This window comes from Anarrhichthys ocellatus, unplaced genomic scaffold (assembly GCF_004355925.1).
Source record: "Anarrhichthys ocellatus isolate YVR2014 unplaced genomic scaffold, GSC_Weel_1.0 scaffold108, whole genome shotgun sequence".
Lineage (NCBI taxonomy): Eukaryota > Metazoa > Chordata > Actinopteri > Perciformes > Anarhichadidae > Anarrhichthys > Anarrhichthys ocellatus.
Genome location: NW_022280138.1, coordinates 781,333 through 800,213, shown reverse-complemented (window position 1 = coordinate 800,213; position 18,881 = coordinate 781,333). Strand labels below are relative to the sequence as shown.

Sequence of the window (18,881 nt, the reverse complement as noted above, 5' to 3'; positions counted from 1 at the left end):
TGTGTAAAAGATTTTGAAAATCAATTTTGGTCAACTCAAGAGTGTTGGAGGTCTGTATCGTTGATTCCCACATGAACGATAATAAATGTTAGCATAGATCTTGCACTGTTTTAAACAGCATTATGAACGTGTTCATCCACACTAACAGGAAAGCTTCACATACTTCACACACCCATATTATTCAGTGTTTGCACTTTAATAATACAGAGACAGAGCAGACACCATGAAACAAGGTGTGATTACAAGCCATTTGGCACATGGCAGTGGGAAGGGTTGAGTTGTGTTAGGATTGTCCTGATGATTGACCTAAGCACTCAGATCAACAGAGAAACAGGTAATATTTATTATAACACCAGATTGTGACACCAGATTGTGTTTTGTCATCAACTTCTAGATGCCCAAGCCTGGAGGCAGTGGAGGGGTGCCCCCTGGGAGTCGGGACAGCAGTGGGAATAGTGGATCTGGAGGCAAGATACTGTCCCTGTCATCCATGAGTGAGAGTGTGCACAGTGGCCTTAGCTGTTTCTTGTCAGAACAAGCACTGGAGCAGGAAGAAAAGCAGCAGCGCAGTAGCCAGTTAGCAGAGTTTCAGCGGCTGAGAGAGGTTCGTGCAGCTGCTCAGCTCAAAAATCTGGAAGATTTTCTTAGAATGAACCATGTTTCACTCAGGGACAGCATGGCTTATTCCACTGGCATGATATACAGGTAAGATGAATATTTATTAAACGTATCCTCATACAATGGTTCTTATGACATCTCACAAAAAGTTACTCCTCATTTTTCGTGATCTATCTACCGTTTCATCTGCTTGCACAGCAACAAACACAGCATCTGACACATGATGGCATCTTCCTCCTAAATGCTGAAAATGTAATCTAAAAGTTCATACTTATAAGCCCTTTTCTGCATTATCAACACAACCAACAATTGCTGTTTAAGCTTCTCTTCTATTTCTCTGCAAGATCTCATTGATGGTGGGAAGTATAAAACCTTACTCAAGCCTTTTTGATATTATATCCCATTTTTAAAAATGTATGCGGGTCTATTGGTCCATACCTTGTTTTGATTATAAAGATATGCAATATGTTTGTATCCCAGCTTATTTGAAGTGGTTAAGTCTCTCTTGAAAACGTGATCCATCCCTTCTCAAAAACTATAGGCCTATATCTAAGCTGCCTTTTATCTCCAAACTTTTTGAGAAAGTTGTTGCTAAACAGCATTTTGCTGTATAAACTTCATGCAACATTTCAGATAAATGTCAATCTGTTTCCGTCAGAAGCCTTCAAGTCTCTAATGACATGGTGATGTCTTCTGATTTGTGTAAATGAAGGTGAACCAAGGTGTTTTTTTACCTTGCTGAAAATGCCAGGCTCTAGTCATGCCGGGCGGCTAGGAGTGCTTGAGAAGCGAGGTGTTTTTTCAGTTGAGAACTGTGGTTGCATCTGGTTGATATGATACGAAATATCTGCAGTAAGTTAAAATGTTAGCAAAAGGTAAAGTACTTGCTGTGGATGAAGTCAAGGCTGAAGCATATATCAAAGAAAGGATTGACCCGCCAATCACCTTGAAGCTTGTTGTTCTCAGGTGTTGTTGTTAGTGCTGTGGTGAACAAGAGGCTGTAGGTGTTTTTAACTAAACTCCTCATGGCTCTCACCACATGGACTGGGGCTTTAAAGACACTTCCACCTGACTTAGCCGCTAGACAGCTGTTCTCCCCTCGTTCCCCCTCCCTCATCCTCTGATGGTCTGCAGGCCGGGGAAGACCGGGTAACCGTGCAGGTTTCTTCTTTCAAACTGGACCATGTTTTCTCATAATTATGTATACATAGGACCAACCACAATTTCACAGTATTTGTGGAATTGCGAAAAGGTTTGTTCTGTTGTTTGGTCCTTCATTTACAGAGCAGACAGTCAATTGAACATTTTAAAACTATTGAAGTTTTAATTAACAATGAAAACAATGGTCTGCTTCAGCCCTAGAACTATAAGCATGTGTGCAATATGCAGCACATTTTGCCAGGGGGAAGTTTCTTAAATTGCTACTTGTGTTGCTACTTGTGACTGATCAATTGCAGATGTATTAAAATCCCGGCCAATTATGATATGATGGCCGGCAAGTGCATTTCATTGTGCTGCTCAGCAGGATACAGCGGTAGTACTGCAACTAATTGATAATGTGATGCTATATTATTTGCTTTTCTCACTGGATTGTGATTCTTTTTGTCAACAGAAATCTGGGCAAATCGGGGCTGAGGGTGTCATGTCTTGGATTAGGTGAGTGTGGCATAAACACGCATGCCCATCTACAATGATAATTAGACTATCAAAGTAAAAGTTTACTTTATTGTCAATTCTACCATATGCATAGGACATATCAAGGTTAAAAATGCTCTTGGTAACACTTTATTTGGATAGTGAATCTACAAAAACATTATAGATTATTTGTAACATTTCAAGAGTTTATTAGTTGAGATTCAAAAATTCAACTGTTTGCTTTTTTGTAGATCTTTTACAGATTACCTATTGTATGTATGTGACAGTTGATGAAGACCTACAGGTTCTCGCAATTTTTTAGTTGAACTTGAACTACTCACTCAGTCTATGCAATACAAATGTTCAACAAACATTAAGTACACTTTTATTAATCTTTGTTGAACATTCTAATGCTCAACAATGTATACAAATACAAAAGCTTTCACTCACATGTTCATACACTGGTTGAGTAAATATTTTTTTTATTTCATATGAATGCCGTTAAATTCTCATGAATTATTAATCTTCTCATTCAGCAAATGTTCAAGACTGTCTGTTTTGATATTCAGCCAACTACAGTCAAACTTTTGATTGCTTTTAACTCAATATCATTAATGTGCTTATAAACCATGAGTGGACAATTTGTTACGGACGGTTTGTTCTGGACCCAAACGCAGACACCGGGACAGCAGAGTAGGTGAGAAAAAAGGGTTTTTATTTGGCTTGTCTGTGGAGCCGGTGGAACATGCAGGTGGAGCAGCGAGGCAGTGTGTGCGGCGGCGGCCGGGCGGCGACATGGCACGGGAATCGCTGAGGCAGAGGGAAAACACAAGTTAGTTGTAAAGTCAAAAAAGGCTAACTTGCTCTAAGAATAGATTCAAGCTCAAAAGGGGCCGAGGTTGTAGCTACCACTGAGCTGAAGGAACAATCTGGCGATCAGACTGCAGGAAGCCGGGGTATTTAAGCTGAAGGTGATGACGGTCTAATTGTTGGCAGGTGAGGAGATGAGCCCAGGTGCCGGATTATTGCAGCCGCGCTCAAGCCACACACACAAACACACAGAGGGAACAGAGGGGAGACGAGCTGAGGTCACAGTGGAGCCGTGACGCAATTGCCCCATCCATATATTGCATTCTTACACCTTTTTTCAACATGAAGTTGATTGTCACTTGCATAACCAGCATTCATCTGAAGATTTTCCTTTGGACTACCCAAGTAAGACAACTTGAGTCCACAGACTTCTTCTATTGTCTGCAAGAAAACTTTAATGGGAGAAATGATCAGAAACACAGATCATTTTTATCTTTCCACACCCTGCACCTCTGTAATATTAGAGAAGTGAAGGTATGGGATAAGGGGGTAACAAGTTGGGATCTTACAAATAATGTATACTGTAGGTACCCAGTAGTTATTTTTTAACCAATGGATACCTATTCTATAATATGGCTGTTTGGGAGGAACTTTGAGATAATCTATATTGCAGTTATTTCATTTTCGTACCTATTCTATTATTATTACAAGGTACAGTATGACCACAGAATTAAGGCAAAAAACTGGATGTTTCAAGAATGGTGGGAGTGATATCTTCTAAATCACTTCATACATCTGATGGGATTAAATTTCAAAATGAGCCTCTTACCAAAAAAATGCAAACTACATTGTCTTTTTATAACTTCAGGGCACTTAAATATAATAATGCAAAAAAATATGGGTAAAGAAGTTTCAAAGTTCCCAAGTTGGCGATTGTGACTCAATGGTAGAGCGGGTCGTCTTTCAATCAGAGTCCATGTCAATGTGTCCTTGGGCAAGACACTGAACCCCAAATTTCTCCCGTAGGCGGTGTACGGTGTAGTCCTGATGGGTAGGTGGCACCTTGCATGGTAGCCCCTGCTATCAGCATATGAATGGGTGTGAATGGGTGAATGGCATGTAGTGTTAAAGCGATTTGAGTGGTCAGAAGACTAGAAAAGCACTATACTAGTACAAGTCCATTTACCATTTACCAAGTACAAGCCCAAACTTTTAGCCATAAGCCATCACCAACATTTGTTGAGGTTAGCACATTTAACCTAAATAAAGCGGCTACTGGGGCCTCAAGAGTAGACAACAGCACCTGGAGTTAGAGTCCCCAAAAAAACGAAATAAAAAGGTTGATATGGGTAGTGGTAACACAACAATACAGAGACGTGGATTGTGACTCTGCATGAACAATTTATTTCACACTAGTTACTTTAAAAATCAAGTCAGGGACAGGTTTATTCAATACATGATAAAAGCACAACAGTCCAAAAACAAATTAATGCCAACTTGCCACTGAAGCTAGAGAATAAAAAAAACAATCGGTCCGTTATAAAACACCTCAGAATCCGTAAGAGCCAGACATGCAGGGGGCCAACAAAACCATACAATAGTAACCAGGTTGACAATGTACACATTCACCACATCACACCACCACATGCAGCAAAGAGAACGGCAACATACCGGCAAAACAGCAGTGGCTATGACAACCCTACAAAAGACAAAGATTTAAAAAATCAGTTAGTACATATAGTACGTTTACTAAATAACTCAGGACTACAATGCAGTATCTGGAAACACAGATCTGGCTCAGCTTTGAGTGCTATCTCAAATCAACTGCCGCATCGACCTCCAGTTCCTGCCGTTGCTGCCTCCGAGCCGCATCGACCTCCAGTTCCCTGCAGTTGCCGTCTCGGAGCCGCAGCGACCGCCAGTTCCCGCCGTTGCCGTCTTGGAGCAGCAGCGACCTCCATTTCCTGCCGCTGTCGCCTTCGAGTCGCAGCGACCTGGGCCAGCATCCTGTTCCCCGTAGCTCCGACTCCGAGAGTCCGTGTCCGGAGCAAGTTCGGCAATCCGGCCATCCGCCGGAGCACCTGTGTCCAGAGCAAGTTTGGCAGTCCGTCCGTCTGCCGGAGCCCTTCTGCCTGTCCGGCCGTCCACAATTAAAAGGAGAAGATCTGGAAACATGCTAATTTGCATTCTTGCCAAGAGTTTTATTAGAAAGTTTCTCATGTCTGGCTCTGTCAAAATGTAACAAAATCCACTTAAATGCTCACTAATCAGCATTTTATATGTAATATAACACAATTTGAGGTGAACATGAGTTAGACTTCATACAACATTACATTTGTGTTACACTAAGTCTGACTGATGAACATGATTTTGGATCCAAGGAAGACTAGCTGGTGCCAATAGGGTTCCTTTTTAAATAAATGAATAAATCAGTTGATGCAGTGGTCGCAATTAAATTAATTACCATGGCTGTTTTTTTATGAGATGCTAATGTAAGTTTGAACACTACCTAAGACCTCTGGTTGACTTCAAATTGTTTTCATTAAATATTACAGTTACTTACGCAGGAGCAAAGTCTTCGACACCATCTGGCTGAAAGACTTTTTACCATATATCCCTTTCCAGTTTATTCTCTTCCCAACATCATCATTGAACATGCGGGCAAGGATGTTCCATGTTTTGTGTCATGGCCCCCTATGGTTGCCAGAGAAGGAATCTAAAATTAAACAAAAAAGTACTCTTAATATCTGATACTTTACAGAATGTTTTTTAAAATACATTTTCATCAAACAGAGTATTATCCAGTGTGTGAAAATCTTTTTTTCAAACGTTTTTTGGGCCACTGTAATTATAAAATCCTGCTTAGGGCCATGGTTATCAGTAGGTGGCGCTATGACTGAGTTAATATTGGCATGCAGAAGTCCTAAAGTCATGACAGTCATCAAGCATGTCAAGTTTGGGTCAGGTTTTACAAAGTACAGTCGAGTTACAACAGCTTGATGGATGATGGCGAACCATGTAAAATGGTCGCCACACCACTTCCATGTCGTTAGATGAAACCTCAAGCTTTTAGTAACTTTTAATCACTAAGATCTTTCGATTGTTCTGACCAAATTCTAAGTTGATCTGATTAATTCCCTAGGAGGAGTTTGTTAAAGTACAGCGCCTGGAAATGTAAAAAAAAAACGTGAGAAATTCATACAAAATTCAAAATGACTGATGCGGTTGGGTTTAGAGCATGGACCCCATATACTTTTTTTTAAAATCTACATGTGATACATCTGAGTACCAAATTTGATACATCTAGGTGAAACGTACTGCGAGGACTGCTTCGTCGAAATTTTGTAGGGTACGTTATCGAGCCGATTTGCCACTCTGAAGTAATACAAACTTATTCAGTGTGGCTTTGTGGCACAAAGGCAGTTACTGCCTGTGCCAAAGCACACTGACTGTAATCCTGCGGGCTTAATAATTGTTGGAATGCTGTTAAGCATTCCAAGTATTGTCCTTCGAATCTTTATCCTTTTTAATATTTGTTGGAATGCTGTTAAGCATAACTATTGTTATCCTGTTTCTCTTTATTGTTAAGAATAAAGATTTGAAGAACAATAGTTGGAATGCTGTTATCTTTAGAGGATCCCCCCCCCCCCCCCACACACACACACCATTTTATAATAAAAGCCCCACAGAATGAATTCTAACTGAAATGCTTATGATGAAGCCTGTCATTTAATAACCTCTGTTTATGTGTCAAACATTATGATTATGTCTCCTCTCCCCCACCCAGCCCATCTTTCAAAATAAAAGCCCCATGGATTAACTGTATTTAAACATTAAGCTCAGATTTAGGCTTTTTTGTTGAAATAATGAATGCTCTTACTATACTGTGACAACTACTACTACTGCTGCTAATATTTTTAGTATTACTACTACTTCTACTACTACTTCTACTACAACTTTTTCTGTTGCTACAATTACTACTGCTATTACTGCTACCATCAATATTATTACTACCACTACTGCTATTACTACCACTACTACTATTACTTAAACTACAACTGCTACTACTGCTATTCATGCTACTACCAGTAGTAATACTACTACCGCTATTAGTACAACTGCTACTAGTACTACTACTACTGCTATTACTGCTACTTCAAATACTGCCATTACTATTACTACTACTACTACTTCTACTACTACTACTGTTATATTAAATACTACGACCACAACTACAACTATTACTACTACTACTGATACTACTTCTAAATACTAATAATTCTACTACTAATGATACTACTACTACTGCTACTACTACTACAACTTTTGCTGTTGCTACTATTACTACTACTACTGATACTACTACTTCATCTAATTACTAGTACTTCTACTACAACTACAACTTCTACTACTACTACAAATATCACTACTGCTACTACTAGTACTTATTCTAATGCTACTAATACTTCTATTACAACTACAACTTCTACTACTACAAATATCACCACTGATGAAATTTTTTAAGCCACAGAAACCATTAAAATATTAAAATGTCCAGCTCTTTCAGGAGAGGTGTGATATGACTTCATATTTGTAATCTTTAAACTTTTTGAATTATTAAGCTTTTTGCAACTTTTTTTTTGAATAGGATGTCTATGAAGAACATTTTCAAATCCTCTTAAACGTTTTCAACTTTCAAATCCTTATTTTATATTTCTTCCGAACGTATTTTGCTACTTAACTCCTTCCACATTTTTTAAGCTACAGATACCGTTCAACTATCAAAATGTTCAGCTTTTTCAGGAGAGGGGTGCTATGACTTTTCATATTTCTAACCTTTAAACTTTATGAATTATTAAGCTTTTTGCAATTTTGTTTTTGAATGGGTTTCTATGGAGAACATTTTCAAATCCTTCTACTTCCTCAGCAGCTTCAGATTCTTGTGAAAAAAAGATTTGTCTTTTGCCACTGTGTCCACAATCTTCACTCTTCATGCATAATTTCTGGATTTAAAAGTAGCTAATATTGTCCTTGTCATAGACAAATTACTGTGGAATCCCACAGATTTCCACATTTGGCACAGAAGCCTGTAATTGAGCGGAAAACCAACTTTCTGCTCCATAGAGACCAATGTTAAATTTTACTTCAAAAACATCTTCCACAGAACACGGTACCCCATATCTAAATCGCCAGTTCAGCCACATTTTTTACACTACAGACACAATTTTTACAGGATCTGTTCTTCAACTCATCCGTCCTCTCATTTATTAATATTGGAGCAATAGGAGCTACGGTTATGGGAGTTTTGAGGATTTGTTTGAGTGGTGTTTCCCTGTTTTATCTCCATGAAATGGCTTCAGGCACACAGGTGTTCGCGATTGAGCCAATTAGTGATGTTGATAAACACACAGACTCATGCGCACATACACTCCTCTCCCTCTATCTCTCTGTGTGTGTCTCTCTCTCTCATACAGTCATTCAGGTCTTAGAGATCTTTAGAGGTCTTTTCTGCCCCAAACACACACACACACACCCCATTTTAAAATAAAAGCCCCACAGAATGAATCCTAACTGAAATGCTTGTGATGAAGCCTGTCATTTAATAACCTGTTTGTGTTTATCTAACATTATGATTCTGTCTCCTCTCCCCCACCCATCCCACCCCTTCAAAATAAAAGCCTCATGGATTTAAACGTTAAGCTCAAAATTAGGCTTTTTCATTGAAATAATGAATGCTCTTACTACTACTGCGACAACTACTACTACTGCTGCTAATATTTCTTATTTCTATGACTACTACTGCTACTACTACTGTAATTTTTGCTGTTGCAACTATTACTACTACTGCTACTGCTATTACTGCTACATCAATATTATTATTACCACTACTGCTATTACTACCACTACTACTACTATTACATATGCTACAACTGCTACTACTACTACTGCTATTCCTGCTACTACCAGTACTAATACTACTACAGCTATCAGTACGACTGCTACTGCTATTACTGCTACTTCAAAACTGACTTTACTGTTACTACTTATTCTACTACTACTACTACTGTTATATTAAATACTATGACCACTACTACAGCTATTACTACGACTACTGATAATACTACTTCTACTACTAATAATACTTCTACTACAACTACAACTTCTACTACTACTACTACAAATATCACCACTGCTGACATTTTCTAAGCTACAGAAACTGTACGAATATCAAAATGTTCAGCTCTTTCAGGAGAGGGGTGATATGACTTCATATTTGTAATCTTTCAACCTTTTGAATTATTAAGCTTTTTGCAATTCTTTTAAAATTGGATATTTATTTTCAGCAATGTTTTTGCGATTCATTTCAGCTTTCAGCATTCCAATGCATTTTCAGCAGGAAATGCATTTTCTAGTTCAACTATTTCTTCCGTACACTATTTGGCACTCTTCTCCTTCCACATTTTTTAAGCTACAGAAACTGTTCAACTATCAAAATGTTCAGCTTTTTCAGGAGAGGGGTGCTATGACTTTTCATATTTCTAACCTTTAAACTTTTTGAATTATTAAGCTTTTTGCAATTTTTTTTTAATGGGTTTCTATGGAGAAAATGTTCAAATCCTCTTCAACTTTCAAATCCTTCTACTTCCTCATACTTTCAGCTACAGACACCATTTCAACTTTAAAATGTTGAGAAAACCCAGAGCTATTATTATATGTTAACATAGTGTTGATATCTTTTACACTTTTTGAACTGCAGCAATTTAACTTTTATGATTTTTTCAGCCCTTTTCTGACTTTATAATGGGTGTGACTTGCGCAGCTTAGAGTGTGCGATGTCACCGCTAGAGTGAAGAGCAGCTTGAGATTCTTGTGAAAAAAACATTTAAAAGTAGCTAATCCTGTCCTTGTCGTAGACAAATGACTGTGGAATCCCACAGATTTACACATTTGGCACAGAAGCCTGTAATTGAGAGGAAAAAAAAGATTTCTGCTCCATAGAGACCAATGTTAAATTTTGCTTCAAAAACATCTTCCACAGAACACGGTACCCCATTTCTAGATCGCCAGTTAAGCCACATATTTTACACTACAGACACCATTTTTACAGGATCTGTTCTTCAACTCATGCTTCCTCTCATGTATTAATATAGGAGCAATAGGAGCTACGGTTATGGGAGTTTTGAGGATTTGTTTGAGAGGTGTTTCCCTGTTTTATCGCCATGAAAAGGCTGAAAGGACACAGGTGTTTCTGATTAAGCTAATTAATGATGTTGATAAACACAGACTCACAGACACACGCACTCCTCTCCCTCTCTCTCATACAGTCAGTCAGGTTCTTAGAGATCTTTAGAGGATCCCCCCCCCCCCCCCCATTTTAAAATAAAAGCCCCCACAGAATGAACTAGAAAATGCATTTCCTGCTGAAAATGCGTTGGAATGCTGAAAGCTGAAATATAAAAAAATTGCTGAAAATTAAGAAATGGGAGACTAACCGTCTGGAAAATGCTGAAGCCTAAAAGCATTTAAACTGAACTGCTGAAAACCCTTCTAGTTGAAATGTCTAACTATGGTGTCTGTAGCTGAAAGTATGAGGAAGGAGAAGTCTTTGAAAGTTGAAGAAGTTTAACAGGATTTGAAGATTTTCTCCATAGAGATCCCATTCACAAAACATTGCAAATAGCTTAATAATTCAAAGAATTTAAAGATTACAAATATGAAAAGTCAAAGCACCCGTCTCCTGAAAGAGCTGAACATTTTGATATTCGAACGGTTTCTGTGGCTTAAAAAATGTCAGCAGTAGTGATATTTGTGCTAGAAGTTGTAGTTGTAGTAGAAGTATTATTAGTAGTATAAGTATTAGTATTTAGAAGAAGTAGTAGTATCAGTAGTAGTAGTAATAGCTGTAGTAGTGGTCATAGTATTTAATATAACAGTAGTAGTAGTAGAAGTAGTAATAATAGTAATGGCAGTATTTGATATAGCAGTAGTAGTACTAGTAGCAGTCCTACTAATAGCTGTAGTGGTATTAGTACTGGTAAGTAGCATGAATAGCAGTAGTAGTAGTAGCAGTTGTAGTATAAGTAGTAGTGGAAGTGGTAGTAACAGCAGTAGTGGTAGTAATAATATTGATGGTAGCAGTAGTAGTAATAGTAGCAACAGCAAAAGTTGAAGTAGTAGCAGCAGTAGTAGTAATACTAGAAATATTAGCAGCAGTAGTAGTTGTCGCAATATTAGTAAGAGCATTCATTATTTCAACAAAAAAGCCTAATTCTGAGCTTAATGTTTAAATACAGTTAATCCATGAGGCTTTTATTTTGAAAGGGTGGGGCTGGGTGGGGGAGAGGAGACAATCATAATGTTTGACACAAACAGAGGTTATTAAATGACAGGCTTCATCACAAGCATTTCAGTTAGAATTCACTCTGTGTGGCTTCTATTTTGAAATGGTGTGTGTGTGTGTGGGATCCTCTAAAGATCTCTAAGAACCTGAATGACTGTATGAGAGAGAGACACAGAGAGGGAGAGGAGTGCGTGTGTGTCTGTGAGTCTGTTTATCAACATCACTAATTAGCTTAATCAGAAACACCTGTGTCCTTGCAGCCTTTTCATGGAGATAAAACAGGGAAACACCTCTCAAACAAATCCTCAAAACTCCCATAACCGTAGCTCCTATTGCTCTGATATTAATAAATGAGAGGAAGGATGACTTGAGAAACAGATCCTGTAAAAATTGTGTCTGTAGTGTAAAAAATGTGGCTTAACTGGCGATCTAGAAATGGGGTACCGTGTTCTGTGGAAGATGTTTTTGAAGTGAAATTTAACATTGGTCTCTATGGAGCAGAAAGTTGGTTTTCCTCTCAATTACGGGCTTCTGTGCCAAATGTGTAAATCTGTGGGATTCCACAGTCATTTGTCTACGACAAGGACAAGATTAGCTACTTTTCAATCCAGAAATTATGCATGAAGAGTGAAGATTGTGGACACAGTGGCAAAAGACAAATCGTTTTTTCACAAGAATCTCAAGCTGCTCTTCACTCTAGCGGTGACATCACGCACTCTAAGCTGCGCAAGTCACACCCATTATAAAGTCAGAAAAGGACTGAAAAATCATAAAAGTTAAATTGCTGCAGTTCAAAAAGTTAAAAATATATCACAAAGCTGAATCAGTCTGCAATAGCTCAGGGTTTTCTCAACATTTTAAAGTTGAAATGGTGTCTGTAGCTGAAAGTATGAGAAGTAGAAGGATTTGAAAGTTGAAGAAGTTTAAGAGGATTTGAAAATATTCTCCATAGACATCCCATTCAAAATAAAGTTGCAAAAAGCTTAATAATTCAAAATGTTTAAAGGTTAGAAATATTAAGTCATAGCAGACATGAGCTTAAAGAGCTGAACATTTTGATAGTTGAACGGTTTCTGTACCTTAAAATATGAAGGAGCAGAAGAGTTTCAAAAAAAGGGGGACGGAAGAAATAGTTGAACTAGAAAATGCATTTCCTGCTGAAAATGCGTTGGAATGCTGAAAGCTGAAATTAATTGTAAAAAATTGCTGAAAATTAAGAAATGGGAGACTACCTATCTGAAAAATGTTGAAGCTCGAAAGCATTTAAACTGCACTGCTGAAAACCCTTCTAGTTGAAATGTCGAACTATGGTGTCTGTAGCTGAAAGTATGAGAAGAAGGCTTTGAAAGTTGAAGAAGTTTAACAGGATTTGAAGATTTTCTCCATAGAGATCCCATTTAAAAAAAATTGCAAATAGCTAAATATTTCAAAAAGTTAAAAGATTACAAATATGAAAAGTCAAAGCACCCCTCTCCTGAAAGAGCTGAACATTTTGAAAGGGAAAAGTCCTGTAGTGATATTTGTAGTAGTAGAAGTTGTAGTAGAAGTATTAGTAATTAGAAGAAGTAGTAGAAGTAGTAGTATCAGTAGTCGTAGTAATAGCTGTAGTATTGGTCGTAGTATTTAATATAACAGTAGTAGTAGTATAAGTAGTTATAGTAGTAATAGTAATGGCAGTAGAAGAAGTAGCAGTAGTAGTAGTACTAGTAGCAGTTGCACTAATAGCCGTAGTAGTAATACTACTTGTAGTAGTATGAATAGCAGTAGTAGTAGTAGCAGTTGTAGTATAAGTAATAGTAGTAGTGGTAGTAATAGCAGTGGTGGTAGTAATAATATTGATGGTAGCAATAATAGTAGTAGTAGTAGTAATAGTAGCAACAGCAAAAGTTATAGTAGAAGTAGTAGTAGTAATACTATATTAGCAGCAGCAGTAGTAGTTGTCGCAGTATTAGTCAGAGCATTACGTTTTTCAACAAAAGCCTAATTTTGAGCTTAACGTTTAAATACAGTTAATCCATGAGGCTTTTATTTTGAAAGAGTGGGGCTGGGTGGGGGAGAAAGGACAGGAGACTGAATCAGAATGTTTGAATGAAAGAGGTTATTAAATGACAGGCTTCATCATAAGCATTTCAGTTAGAATTCACTCTGTGGGGCTTTTATTTTGAAAGGGTGGGACTGGGTGGGGGAGAAGAGATATAATCATAATGTTTGACACACATAAACAGAGGTTATTAAATGACAGGCTTCATCACAAGCATTTCAGGTAGTTCACTCTCTGGGGCTTTTATTTTGAAATGGGGTGGGGGGGTGGAAAGTCCTCTTAAAATCTCTAAGACCTGAATGACTGTATGAGAGAGAGAGAGAGAGAGAGAGAGAGAGAGAAAGCCTGCGTGCGTGTGTGTAACTGGTTGCCATGGTGACGACGCACCTGGTGTTAGAGGCAGACTGATTAAGAAACATTACAGTAAACAGTGATTTTGAACAAAGCCCCTTTTAACAAAAAGCGGGAGTCTGAGTGCCAAAATTTGGATACCGTGAGAAAGATAAGACTCTGCCGAACGCGGTAATGTGTTTATGCTTGTGGTGTTAAAAATGTGAGCTGCAGAGCAATAGACAAAACTGGTACCGTCTGCTTTCTTTGAGAAATGAGTGGTCAGATTTAACATGGAGTCTAATGGAGCAGTTTGTTGGAGTTCATGTCGCTCTGCGGCTCCTTGAGCCAAATGTGTAAATCTGTGGGATTCCAGTCATTTCTCTACGACAAGGACAATATTAGCTACTTCTCCATCAAAAATGATGCATGAAGAGTGAAGATTGTGGAACAGTGGCAATAGACAAATGTTTTTTTCACAAGAATCTCAAGCTGCTCTTCACTCTTGCGGTGACATCACGCACTCTAAGCTGCGCAATACACACCCATTATAAAGTCAGAAAAGGGCTGAAAAAACATAAAAGTTAAATTGCTGCAGTTCAAAAAGTGTAAAAGATATCAAACAGCTGAATTATGCGGCAATAGCTCAGGATTTTCTCAAGATTTTAAAGTTAAAATGGTGTCTGTAGCTGAAAGTATGAGGAAGTAGAAGGATTTGAAAGTTGAAAAAGTTTAAGAGGATTTGAAAATGTTCTCCATAGACATCCCATTCAAAAAAAAAAAGTTGCAAAAAGCTTAATAATTCAAAAAGTTTAAAGGTTAGAAATATGAAAATTCATAGCAGACATGAGCTGAAAGAGCTGAACATTTTGATCGTTGAACGGTTTCTGTAGCTTAAAATAAAGAAACAGGATAACAATAGTTGGAATGCTTAACAGCATTCCAACAATTCTAACTGAAATGCTTATGATGAAGCCTGAAAAATAACCTGTTTGTGTTTATCTAACATTATGAGTCCATTTCTTCTCCCCCCCCCCCCACACACCCCATTTCAAAATGAAAGCCCCACAGTGTGAAATATAACTGAAATGCTTGTGATGAAGCCTGTCATTTAATAACCTGTTTGTGTCAAACATTATGATTATGTCTCCTCTCCCCCTCTCTCCCCCACCCAGCCCATCTTTCAAAATAAAAGCCCCATGGATTAACTGTATTTAAACATTAAGCTTCAAAATTAGGCTTTTTTGTTGAAATAATGAATGCTCTTACTAATACTGCGACAACTACTACTACTACTGCTGCTAATATTTCTAGTATTACTACTACTACTGCTGCTACTACAACTTTTGCTGTTGCTACTGCTATTACTGATACCATCAATATTATTACTACCACTACTGCTATTACTACCACTACCACTACTACTATTACTTATACTACAACTGCTACTGCTGCTATTCATGCTACTACCAGTACTAATACTACTACAGCTGACTGCTATGACTGCTACGATGACCCCTTCCATCTGGCAGGAGGCTGCGGTCCATCAGAAGCAAGACCTCACGCCACACAAACAGTTTCTTCCTGTCCGCAGTCGGGCTCGTTAACAAAGCCCGTGTCCCCCACTGACTCTGTCATCCCCAGGACATTTCCTTCTGGTGTCTCCCCTGCACATCCCTGCTTCTTTATTTAAACACACTTATCACTTTTAACATTTCACTTACACTTCACTTGTTTTACAGTCCTGTTATCTGTCTTGTTGTGCACTTTATTTTATATTTTACTGTAAATTTTAATGTTTCTATTTCTTGCACTGTGTTGATTGTTGATAGTTTAATGTTATTGTTTGTTGTTAAATGTCACGCACCACCCGCCACGACAAATTCCTTGTAGGTGCAAACTTCCTTGGCAATAAACGGTTCTGATTCTGACTAGTACTACTACTACTGCCATTACTATTATTACTACTACTACTTCCACTACTACAACTGTTATATTAAATACTACGACCACTACTACAGCTATTACTACTACTACTGATACTACTACTTCTTCTAAAGTGTGATATACTAATACTTCTACTACAACTTCTACTACTACTATTACAAATATCACTACTACTACTTATTCTAATGCTACTAATACTTCTACTACAACTTCTAGTACTACTACTACAAATATCACTAATGCTTGTAAGCCACAGAAACCATTCGAATATCAAAATGTTCAGCTCTTTCAGCTCATGATGGCTATATCTCTTCATATTTCTAATCTTTAAACTTCCTCATACTTTCAGCTACAGACACCATTTCAACTTTAAAATGTTGAGAAAACACTGATCTTTATAATGGGTGTGTATTGCGCAGCTTAGAGTGCGTGATGTCACTGCTAGAGTGAAGAGCAGCTTGAGATTCTTGTGAAAAAAACATTTGTGTTTTGCCACTGACTCCCTAATTTTCACTCTTCATACATAATTCCTGGATTGAAAAGTAGCTAATCTTGTCCTTGTCGTAGGCAAATGACTGTAGAATCTCACAGATTTACACATTTGGCACAAAAGCCTTTAATTGAGAGGAAAACCAACTTTCTGCTCCATGGAGACCAATGTTAAATTTCACTTCAAAACATCTTCCACAGAACACGGTACCCCATTTCTAGATCGCCAGTTCAGCCACATTTTTTACACTACAGACACAATTTTTATCGGATCTGTTTTTCAACTCATCCTTCCTCTCATTTATTAATATCGGAGCAATAGGAGCCACGGTTATGGGAGTTTTGAGGATTTGTTTGAGAGGTGTTTCCCTGTTTTATCTCCATTAAAAGGCTGGAAGCACACAGCTGTTCATCATTCAGCTCATTAGTGAAGCTGATAAACACACAGACTCTCCAACAGGTGCTTCCTCACCATGGCAACCAGTTACACACACGCAGGCTCTCTCTGTCTGTCTCTCTACACACACACACACACACACAATACTTGGAGGCATTGTACTCCTGTCTGTCTGTCTGTCTCACTCACTCAGTCCATATGTCTGTCTGTCTTTCTCCCTCTCTTCTCTCTCTATCTTTCTGTCTATGTTTCTGTCTCTCTCTCATACAGTCATTCAGGTCTATGAGATTTTGAGAGGACTTTTCCCTTTCAAAATGTTCAGCTCTTTCAGGAGAGGGGTGCTTTGACTTTTCATATTTGTAATATTTAAACTTTTTGAAGCTATTTGCAATTTCCTTTTGAATGGGATCTCTATGGAGAACATCTTCAAATCCTGTAAAACTTCTTCAACTTTCAAAGCCTTCTTCCTCATAATTTCAGCTACAGATACCATAGTTAGACATTTCAACTAGAAGGGTTTTCAGCAGTGCAGTTGAAATGTTTTCGGGCTTCAACATTTTTCAGATGGGTAGTCTCCCATTTCTTAATTTTCAGCAATTCTTTTACAATAAATTTTAACTTTCAGCAGGAAATGCATTTTCTAGTAATAATAATAATCTTTATCCAAAAGTTTGTCGCGTTTCTCCTCACACATCGTTGCCAACACCTGCGCAAAAAGTACACCAAAACGTGCGGCCTGATCGGGAATAGTGTGCTAAGTATTTTTCGGAGAGATTCGCCGAGTGGTTTTCCCGAAAATCTCAAAAAATGGAGCAACATTTCTCCATTCACTTGAATGGGGTTTCGGCGTGAAAAGAGCTAAAAAAAAAACACTTAAATTTGGGCCCATATTGACTAGCCATACATTTAACGTAGAAAAATGATTCAAAGTTTAAAACGTAGACAAAACGCTGCACTTTATTGAGCCAAATGGGCATTGTGATAGCTGGCACAGTTTTCATACAAATTAAGTTTCAGGAAAATTTGGGGTCCATTTCAGATTTTATAATGGGTGTGTATTGCACGGAATGTTCAGCGCTAGAGTGAGGAAATAATAATAAAAAAAAGCCCCACAGAGTAAGTGTATCTTAACATTAAACTGAATGAGGTTCATGTTCAGAAATGTTAGGTCTTTCCATCACAAATACAGAAATGTAATTTTCAAATGTATCTCAAGCAAAGATGTATATCTCCAATACAGAAATGACGGGAGCGATTTGTTGACTAGGGTTGGGGATAGGGTTGGAAGAAGAAGCGATATCTCAACTGAACCTCAATGACACTACCAGTAATATTGACATGTCTATATATATATATTGCGACGTCTTCGGGCAGTAGCAGCCACACTGTCAAAATTTCTTGCCGAATTTTCTAGTTCGGTGTGGCTTTGTAGCACAAAGGCAGTAAAACTGCCTGTGCCAAAGCACACTGTATATAATCCATCGGGCTTAATAATATTTATCCGCCAGAAAGTTTTCCGCGCTTCTCCTCACACAGCGTTGCTGTATTGTATTCAATGTATTGGTTATTTTATATGTCCTTTAGCAACACCTAGTGGCGATTGTGAATAGCTGCACTCAACAGGAAGTGAGCAAAGTGTAAATAATCAGAGTAACAGGAAGTGATGTTGAAGAAGTGCTGTGTGCCCATGGACTCATTGACTGAGCATCTCAGTGTTCAATCCACATAATCCTGTGCCTTGAAGGCCACAAAATCGGCTTCATCTGTAAGTGTGTTACTATTTACAGGTTTATATTCATATTTCTTTGGTTTGTGTTAGCATTTATACTAATGTACTAGCTATTATTAAGTACTTACAAAGGCACTTACCTTTTGTATTGGTTGTGCTCTTTTTCAGTTTTACAAAATTATTACATATTTTCCACCATTAAACCTTGCAAATACAACAACCTGTCTGTTCCTTGGAGGATACGGTGCTGGGAAATATATTGTCAAGCTGGCTGTATAGCTGAAAACTACGTTTTACTAAAACAACTTTTAGTGAGGACAGCACAGTTGCCAACACCTGCTCAGAAAATACATCAAAACGTGCGGCCTGATCAGGAATCGTGTGCTATGTATTTTCTAGAGATATTTGCCCAGCCGTTTTCCTGAAAATTGCGAAAAACTGAGCAAAATTTCTCCATTCACTTGAATGGGGTTTCATCGTGAAGACAGCAAAAAACTTAACTTTGGGCCCACATTGACTAGCCATACTTACAAAATGATTTTTG

The 18,881-nt window shown here is 38.0% G+C and overlaps 1 protein-coding gene across 1 annotated transcript in view; it reads left to right on the top strand.

The window, feature by feature from the left end:
- The window catches only part of LOC116399314 (voltage-gated potassium channel subunit beta-2-like), a 131,631-nt gene that overhangs the window by 8,616 nt on the left and 104,134 nt on the right, over positions 1-18,881 (top strand). Inside the window, exons 2-3 of the mRNA XM_031876388.1 lie at positions 395-705; positions 2,231-2,274. Coding sequence (XP_031732248.1) covers positions 395-705; positions 2,231-2,274 — 355 coding nt within the window. The remainder of the gene's footprint in view (positions 1-394; positions 706-2,230; positions 2,275-18,881) is intronic.